Here is a 10,015-nt window from a genome sequence, read left to right on the forward strand (position 1 = left end):
TCTCTCTCTCTCTCTCTCTCTCTCTCTCTCTCTCTCTCTCTCTCTCTCTCTCGCAGGGGCTGGAAGGATGGCTCAGTAGTGAAGATCATTTTCTACTCTTACACAAGACCCAGGTACAGTTCCCAGAACCCACAACTGCCTACACCTCTGGATCCAGAGGACTGGTGCCTGTGGGCATGTGCACACACAGTGCACATGCATTTATTCAGGCGACATGCACACCTACTTATAAAATAAAAAGTGAATAGATCATAAAATGAGTATAAAAGACAAGTGCAACCACCAGACCCACAACGATTGATCACCTATAACAGACAAGTTTAAAATAACTCGGTATCTTAGTTACATTTCTACTCCTGTGATAAACACTATGACCAAAAGCAGCTTTGGGAGGAAATGGGTTTATTTTGCCTTTCAAGTTATGGTCTTTAATAGAAGGAAGGGGAAAGGTCGAGGTACAAAGGAGACGAGAACTGAAGCAGAGAGCACAGAGGAGGGCGGTTCTACAGGCGCACTCCTCATGGCTTGTCATCCTGCTTTCTTACACATCCATAGACCACCTGTGCAGGGGTGGCCCCACCCACAGTGAGCCAGCCAGGCCCTTCCATATTAATCACTAACCGTGGCAATGCTCCCTCACAGGCTTGCCTACAGGCCAATCTGATGGAGGCATTGTGTCAGTTGACTTTATCTCTTCTCAGCCAATCCTAGTTTGAACAAAACCCTAGCCTGAGCATCTGGCTTCTTGAAATTAAGAGTATTAGTCAAAGATCAATGATCTTCAGGTGCAGTAATATACATTGAAAAGAAAACAAACTATGCCATGGCCTAGGTAGTACAGCAAACCTTTCATCAGGGACTGCTACTGTATTGTCTTACTTGTGAATATATATCCATATTAAATATGACAGGCCATTACAAGAACCTAAATAGCGTAAGGTATCTATCTACATGGCAGTATAGACACTTCAGTTGGTTTTCAGTGCACATGCCTTCTCTATATAAACATGATAACATCTTCCAGACAAGTAACTTAACTTAATGATGAGCAATAAAAAAGTACTAAACAATGTATAAATGATTAACTGGGTATTATCATCTGTATTATCTCGGTTTCATTCACTATGCTTCTTTAAAATAGCTAATATTCTAATTAAATGCCTTAACAACTTACAAATTACTTAAGATTCCTTTCAACAATATTAAATTATCTTACAACCTCAACTTCAAAGGGATTATTAAAATATTACTTTCTAAAATCTATTTAAATGAATTTGCATACCAGGGATACGGTCTCTAAACTGCAGTCTGTTTTGCATCGATAGTCCTGTGTGCAGTTGTAACTGACAACTATTATTTAAAAATGATTGAAACTTTGAATGCAGCCTTCCCATAAAAGAAGCACCCACTGAGATCATATGAAATGCTATGTCTCGTTTTCAGCAAACCATTACTGTTGACCAAACAATGGTTTCCAAGATTCTATATCCGTTGTTTGCATTACTTAAGTGTTCTGATAAATTTTAAAACTTTTAATTGCTTGCTTTTTAGTGGTTTGATACAAATAAGTTGAGGCAAGGGGAAAAACCAACTTACAAAGAGAAAAGATACTCTAATTTGTTGTCTAAGTAGATACTTAAAATTGACAGTATAAAACACTCTCCATAGCAAAAAATTAGTACAAAAAGGCAAATCAGCGGTTAGGACACTTTCCTTTTAAGCAGTTTTCTCTCATGTAAGTATAGGGAGCTTTCACATAATGGCAACAGAAATAGGAACGCCCCAGGCCACCTCTGTAACGTAACCCTTTGCTGTCAGCTATTTGACCGAGGTCAAAATAAATGCATATAAACCTGCTATAAGAATGTGAGACTATACCTGCAGAAACCACTGGGCATGTAGTACAAAAATTTTTAAAAGTTATGTGTATGTGTTACACCATCCAACAGAAAGCTAAACAGATAAACCACTTAACAAGTAGTCCCCCATTCAATGTTAAAAACGAGCCATTTATTATACCCCATGACAAAGAAGTTAACACTTTCAGGTTTTAGCAAAAGATAAGAAAACTACCTTGAGCCAATTTCTCTTCTCCACTTGAATTGTGCTTGCCTAGTTGTTATCTCAAACTTTACCATTTCCCCACCATGTTTTTGTGCTACAAACATTGATAACCCAGTTAATGAGAAATAAAAACAGAATTTCAGAGCAGACCCTGTGATGATTTTAACTTTGAATTCCTTGCCAGATTCCCACCTTAGTGTGCCTACAATCCCAGTCACAGCCCTAACAAGACTGTGAGTGGGGCCTATTCCAACAAGATCTCCTCCCCACATGCCCAATATCACCCTCAAAAATCACAAGAAGGGGCTCAGCCTCATTTCAGAGCATGAGGGCAGTAAGAGCAGTTTCCTTCGGTATGGTAACTTGAAGTTTAAAGATGTTTCTGTTTTACCATGTTAAATGGCCATGAGATACAAGGACAGGCCTAACAAGTCTCACTGTGTACAGCAAGCCGAGAAACTGAATGGGATGACTTGGTAATGTTTATACCTATAGAAAATGGCAGCATTAAGACCAAAACTTGGTAAGGCGTGGTGGCGCATGTCCTTTAAACACAGTATTCAGGAGGCAGAGGCAGGTGGGTCTTAGAGTTGGAGCCTGGTCTACAGAGAGCGTTCCAGGACATCCTGGGCTACACAGAGAAGCTCTGTATTAAAAACAAACAAACAAACAAACAAACAAGCACACTAGAAACCCAACAATGAGACCAAAACCTCATTCAGTATTATACAGAGCAAGTCACTGGTCAACCTTTCAGACTGTGGACGTTTTTAAGTGGTTGGAACTACACGTGCAACAAGCTATATGAAGAATGGGGTCTCTATTCTACCCACCTACTCTCTTGCCTGACCAAATTTTAACGACTGAACTTTTAATGCCTGGCCTTCTTGTTGAATCAAGTATCATACAGTTCTATGAATAGAAGAATACTGCCTGGGAAAATTCAGAATAACGTGGCTGACGGAGACTTGCAGTCGAGGAGAACATAGCAGAGTAGTACCGTGTTAGGGAGACTTGCGTGCAAAAGACCACGTAGACCAGGAGAACAGAAGTTAGAGTGGAGAGGCATGTGCTCGGAAAAGCATAGGAGATCCCACCAGCCATAGGCACTTCTGCTGCTGCTTGGTAATCACTGGGTTCTCAGACCAAACGCTGTGAGCAAGGGGCCAGGGATCCAGGGTTCTCAAGGTTCCACTCACGTTAGGAAACAAACCAACAAACAGAATGGAGCGCATGTCAAGAGCTGAGTGAAGGATATGTGGTTTTTGTAAGCACCCAGCAAAATGTCTGATAGATATAAAGAAAACAGTGCACGCTAGCCTCCTAGCCCACAAAACCCATACCCACATTTATACTATGGACTTTAATAAACAGCGAAGGTTGGAATCACCAGGTTGGAGTCTGAGGTTCTATTTCTCTTGTTGCCTGTGCCTTGGGGAAATTTTCTCCAGCCCTCAAGGCCAGATCTAGAACATCCAGACTGATCTCAAAGGATCCAGTGTGCAAAGTTGTTTAAAAACAGAACATAGACCATTAAGGTAAATGAAATTCAACACAATGGCACTTATAATCCACCCAGAACAAGCTCATCCCATATGCTTTTTATAGACGTGGGAGAATAGAGTGGTTTCAGGAATTCACACTGAGAGCTTTCTAGGAGGCTTTGGACTGACTTACACCAGTCAGCCTTCCTGTTGAAGGAGTTGAACAAAGAACCTTCAGGAGATGTTGTGTTTCTATTACTCAGGTTGGCAGCAGCCCAAGGATCACACCCATTTGTAAAGCATAGCGAACCTCAAATATGGTAATGTAAATACATAAATGGTAGTGTCCTATTAAGAAAGCATGCACACAAGTTAAAAACACATCACTTCGGATTAACCAAAAGCAACGGTTTTGTACCTTTCCATTATTTCTGACACCACCGTGTTTTCTTCACTTTTTAAAAAACTTCTCGTTTCTATATTTTCTCCCACGAATGTTTGAGAACTTTCACAGTGTGTCTGTACATGTGTTAAGAAGGTTTTTTTTTTTTTTTTTTTTTTTTTTTTTTTTAGAGTGAGATTCCTACACAGCACAGGGTTAGCTTTCTCTGAGTCAAACCCCACTTACTACCAGTGTGGAGCAGGAGTGAAGGCAGCAAGTGTGCTCCCTCCTACAGTCTTATCTGCCTAATAGGACATCTTGAATTAAGAGACCATGTTTACATATCAGTCACTACCTCTCTTCACTATCCGTCTTTTCCCCTTTTCTTCTCATCCATCCTTGCTTGAACAATAGTGTAGCACATACCTTGCCTAATGTGTGTGCCAATAGAAACATACCTACATTACAATGACCCCCTGCTTAAGTCTCCCTAGTGTATAGTCCATTCTTTTTCTGCTTGGCAAACTGATGCTTCTGGAAAAAAAAAAAAAAAAAGCCCTTTCAATACATTTCGAAGTACAACATGATGTGTTTGCACACAGAGGAAAACTAGAGTAATAGAGACTTCTACCTCATCTTTTCTCCCCAAGCAGGTTATATTGACAGATGTTTGAAAACCAAGGCCACAGTACCACCATCACTACCACCACCCCAGCAAAAAGGCAGAGATGCCCAAAGTTGTCTTTGTAAACCAAGTCACATCTTGAGGGGCAGAATATGGAATGAGTAAGAAACCCCACAAAATCTAACAATTTTCTAACCCATGTTCATACAGGAAATGGGAGAAATTAAATATAAAAAAGATGCCCAGTTGCAAAGGTCTTTGCACTGTGCTAATACAGTTTTCAGTATCTTGAAATTGAAGGACATTCCCTTCCCCTCAATCCACAGGCAGATTCTGTGCACCAGCAGAAGTGAACTCAGCCCTGCTCCATTAGGACCAGTAGTTGATTTTCTCTGTTAGCTTAACCTGTCAAACCACTTGATTGAATTGAAAGAGAGACCAGAAATTCATGTAAGGAAAGGATAACTGTTAGAGGTTTCTTCTTGGTTGAGAGACAGTGCCGTGCCTGGGGAAGTGGCTGCATTGGTTGTGAAAGTCTGGGTTGAAGCCTTGTTGAGCCCTGGATGTGACTCAGTTTTCAGTATCGCTGAAGCCCACGGATAGAGTAAGGATTTGAGACTTGCCACACCCGCCGTGTCTCCTGCACAGGATACTCAATGGATTCAAGCACCCAGTCTAAGTCAACACATTTCACCCCGCCAAGTTTTTCCTAATTGTAAACAATGTTACTTAAAATTAGTAGTTTTTTTTTTTTTACAAAACTAATGTGACCATGGGGATAAAATACTTTCAACTTCATGTAACATTTTTAAATTCTTGTAACCAGTTAAAGTAACTGCTGGAATGCAGTAAATATTCAATAAGTGTTAGCCAATTTTAGTAATCGTTTCAATACGGATTTTTAATTTACATCACCGAATTGTCCCCTCAATCTCTGCTCGGTGTTTTCCCTTTCCCCTCTCTTCCCATTCTGAAGCTCATTTCTCTTTGAAGCTTTTATTTAAGAGACAGAATAAGATTTTTACCTCTAATGAGATCTTCCCTGATTTAGGTCTCAGATAACACAGTTTTCTGTCTTTGAAATACATTGACCCATGATGCCTGGTGACAGGTACTTGAAGGAACATTCATTGACAAAGTGAAGTTTCAAAAAAGATCCAGGACACCACACACACACACACACACACACACACACACACACACACACACAAAACCAAAAATTGAGACCCATTTTACAAACAGTTACATCAATCATAAAATATAATTCTTGAGAGCCAATTTTTTCTAATTACAAACAATATTACTTAAAATTAGTAGATTTTTACAAAACTAATGTGACCATGAGGATAAAATACTCCCAACTTCATGTAACATTTTTAAATTCATGAACTGGAAGCAAAATGATATTTTTTCCTATTTATGTCTTTATCGAATCTAGAGTTCAGCAGTAACTTGCAGTTAAGGCTAACTATACAAATATATTCTGATTTGTGTTTGTTAGATGGTTTTACAATACCCATCCACTTTTTCATTCTCTCTATGAATGTTTCCTGTTCTATCTTGTGGAGAAGAATTCACACACAGCAGGCAGTGCAAGGCAAAGGTATGACATTTATCACAAAAATATATTTTAAATCCAATTTCTCTGTTCCCAGAACTCCAGTTTTGTTTGGGTCTTTTGTAAAAGAAATTTCTCAGATATGTGATATGGGATCAAGTATTGCCACAAAAACTTTTCTTTTAAGCAAAGGCCTATGAAAAGCATTTTTCTGGTCATTTTCCTTGGCAAGTTTAGAAAAGGCTGCCACCCATGTTTAGATGCCATCAAAGGCCCCTCGCACATGTGTCATTTGAATGGCCCCTATGATTCCCAGTTTCCAAGATACAAAATTCCTTCTAGGAAAAAAAATAAAGTGTAACACTGTCTCACTGATTGCAGACACCATGACAGGCTTACAGAGAAGAACAGCAGCGTTCCAAAACACTTGCCAACCCACCACTGCACAAGAGGCCAGGACTTTAGCGGAGGAGGCCAATTGATAAAGTTGATGCAGAGGTCCAGGGTTATCGAGAGCTGTTGTGTAACAGCAGTGCACGCTGCGATATTCTGTGATATCGTGCCATAAAGGAATAGTATTTACAAGCCCATGGATACCAGTGACAGGGATATGCCAGACAGGAGCAGTTGGGCAGAGCTTTTAATTTGCTTGACCATGCAAACCCATATAGTATTAACATTGACCCTAGGTTGTCAGCAGGTTTGCGATTCTGCCCTAAACTCATCCACTCCCACTTAAAACCTTCACCCTCCACAATGCTTCCAACAGCCAATGAAGAGGCATTATGGCCACTACTTGCACTGTGACTGCCTTCCCTATCTGGACTCTATCAGGGAGCAGCCCATATTTATCATTAGCTGCTGGAGGCCTCCATCTACCTGCTGTCTGCAGCAAGCACCAACAGGAACAGCAGTAAATCTGCAAATGCTAGCCAATAGGACAGTGTCTAGGACAGGTGGCAGGGGCTGCAGTGGTGAGGACAGATGGACCAACAACCCGACAGACAGACAGACAGCAGCACCATTAAGACAGCATCCATTACTTCCAGGCTCAGAAGAGGGGAAGCCTGCAGCATGGGAGGCGGTGGGGGGGGGGGTCATTCTTTCACTAGGGACAGGAAGCCAATTAATGAGGGCTCTGCCTCCCTCAAGCTGGCAGGCTTAAAGCATTTGTTTTTTTTTTTTTTGGGGGGGGGGTTGGTTGTTTGGTTTTCCCCCGGATGAGAAGGAGCAGGGAATTCAGAAACCTGCAGCTCTTATAGAGCCAGGTAGCTTTGGCCTTCTAAGTTAACAGCCTTTTATTTTCCCAGAGTCTATAATGAAAGAGGAAGAATCGCTGAATCCCTATTATTTTGCTGTGGCCTGACACCCACATCTCTCCCTCACGCTCGGGGGACCCCCAGTCTGTGCTTACAGCTTTCTCTATTCCTTTCCTGTTAGGCTCGGCTACTCTGAAGAGAAGATGCCTTCCCAGAGAGCACCTTCCCTTCGGTAGGCAATTCTAGGGAGTTTGAGGAAGGCCATGATGGGTGTGCCCTGTGCCCTGGCATCACCCCCTGTTCCCTCTCTAGACTTCCCTGCAATCAGTTAACTCTAGATGCAACAGGTTCCCTTTGGCTCTTCATGTCAATTGCTTGCCCCAAATCCACCTTCTGCATAAGCAGAGAATACCAAGACATTGGTACCAGTCAGGGAATCTGTATTCCACCACCCCAGAGAGGAAAACTTTACTAAAGGGAAGACAGAGTTGAAATTGCCTTTCACTTCACTCCACGGGCGAGCCTAAGAAGCCAAGGCCAACCTGTATGGCAGTCCTTGCAAGCAATTCTGAAGCAAAGGGTGGCACAGTATCACAGGCTCCTGCACTGCCAATAATCAACCCTATTCCTCCTCGTGCCCAGGAAAATGGGGGCACTAGGTACGGGTCCCCTAGAGGGTGGATGGGTTCAGAAAACAGGGCATGTGTAGATATTTAACCCCCGGCTGCTTCCTTTGGGAAATGGGAAGACCCCAGGGGTCTCTTGGAAGCCAATAATGAGGAACCCCTATTTTATTTCAGTCCAGAGTGACCAATCAGCTGCTGTCATTATCAAAAAAACTTTGTACTGCCTGGCCTTGCATGCAGATAAGAAAATGTGTCTTCATACAGTTATTCTGTGTAGAAGACTCAGAATCAAAGGTTAAAGGGAAGCTGAGAATACAGGTGACCAACGATGGCAACTGCCCAAAAAAGACCCAACCTTTGCATCCTAAAATGAATGAGCACCAAAACAAACGCTAAAAATAAGCCTTTTTATTATATAAATACCAGCACCCTTCACTGTTGTAACTCAGATCTGCTCAACAACTCCAAGGAGGAGCTACCCTCACTATCTCTACCTCCACCCTTTTCTCCACTCATGCCCAGATCCCTAATCTGCCCTCAGCCCAGAGCGCTACCATCGGGTGGGATCAGCTTCACTCGCTCTGCATATCTCACCCCACAGTGGTCCCCCTGTCCACTCAGTCCTCCTGGGCACTCCTGTCTCAAGCCATCTTCCTGGGGTCCTAGGTTTTGGGCTTTGCAGGGTCCTCTCCTTCCTCTAGACTCCCAGACTTCTAGCCTGCTCAATCCCGAGGAGGGGCCCCTAGCCCCAAGGTGGGCACCTCTGCCCTCACCCCTGTACCCTCTTCAGCCCCTCCCCCACACTCAACCCAGAGGACCTGGTGAGTGAGTGGTGAATGGACGGATGGAGGCACCACCGAGGGATGGATGGCGCGCCCTGGGGGGTTGGGGGGGTGCTTACTTGAGCATGGCCTCTTCTTTTTCTTCCTCTTCCTTCTGCCGGTCCATCACTGCCATGATAATGTTCCTCTCCTCCTCGGTCAGGTGGCTCAGGTCGGGCAGCTCTTGCATAGGGGGAGGCACCGTGGGTGGGCGAGGACCTCGGGGCCCCACGGCCGAGGACATTTTTCGTGGCCTGCCCGCCCCCTCGGCTCGCTGGCTCTGGCTCTCACCTTTCGGATTCACGCCCCGCAGCTGCGCCCGTGCTTTCCACGCTCACAGCGAAGCCCTCCCGGCGGCGGCAGCGGCGGCGGCAGCAGCAGCGGAGCCGGGGACAGCGAGGACCCAGTCTCTCATGATGCTCTGCCTCCCGCCGAGCCCGGATGCTGCCTTTGTTTGGGTCGCCCTGGCGAGGCTCGGGGCCGCCCGGCCGCCTCCTGCAGCCCAGCCTCGGCCGGCGGGGGCGGGCAGGCGGAGGCACGGCGAGAGGGCGAGGACTGGCGCTGAGCTCCGGAGCACAGCGGCCGGGCGCGGGCTGGGCTGGCGGGCCGGGGGCGGGGCCGGGCCGGGGCCGCCCGACGCTGCCTGCTCCCGGGCTCCGCTGCCTCCAGTTTGGGGCTGCGGGAGGGAGAGGGAGAGTTTGGGTGTCAGTTAGGCGGAGTCTCGGAGCTTCGCTCCCGGGTGATGCTGCTGCTCTTGCAGACATAAGCTGCCAGCCACTCAGTCCCGGAGCCGCTCCGCCCACGGGCACCACCCACCCACTCCCCGGGTCCGAGCCACGAGTGCCCCGGCCGTTCCCCCCGCCCCACGCTCGCCGACGTGCATACTTCACTGATCTCTCCCAAGGTACCCCTCACCCTGAGTCATCCTCCCTCTCCCAGGTCCTGGTCCATGTCATCCTCCCCAGCCCTATTTTCCCATGGGTTGCGTTAATCATCTTCATCCTCGCCACAGTCTTCATCATTGATGATTTTTGAGCACCCACAGGGTTTAGAACAGCAGGATGGTCCTCCACCCTCTAGGTCTGTTTTTCCCCTTCCTGCCACCATATCTTTCTGCTTTACTTGTCAAGTGTGCACTACCACAGTTGTGTGTGGGTTCCTAGATAATTTTGGTATACACACACACACACACACAC

At 45.1% G+C, this 10,015-nt stretch overlaps 1 protein-coding gene across 27 annotated transcripts in view; it reads right to left on the reverse strand.

Moving 5' to 3' along the window:
• Nucleotides 1-9,550, reverse strand: part of Rims1 (regulating synaptic membrane exocytosis 1) — a 480,520-nt gene extending 470,970 nt beyond the window's left edge. For 12 of the 27 annotated variants that reach the window (XM_029538266.1, XM_029538264.1, XM_029538279.1 and 9 more), the window contains exon 1: nucleotides 8,900-9,547. In XM_029538266.1, coding sequence (XP_029394126.1) covers nucleotides 8,900-9,063 — 164 coding nt within the window. In that variant the 5' untranslated portion in view covers nucleotides 9,064-9,547. Of the gene's footprint in view, nucleotides 1-8,899 lie in introns of all 27 variants that reach the window. The other 15 variants (XM_029538265.1, XM_029538267.1, XM_029538272.1 and 12 more) reach the window with 4 other exon arrangements.
• Between the last annotated feature and the right edge of the window lie 465 nt (nucleotides 9,551-10,015).

The sequence above is a fragment of the Mus pahari genome, chromosome 5, assembly GCF_900095145.1.
Source record: "Mus pahari chromosome 5, PAHARI_EIJ_v1.1, whole genome shotgun sequence".
Taxonomy (NCBI): domain Eukaryota; kingdom Metazoa; phylum Chordata; class Mammalia; order Rodentia; family Muridae; genus Mus; species Mus pahari.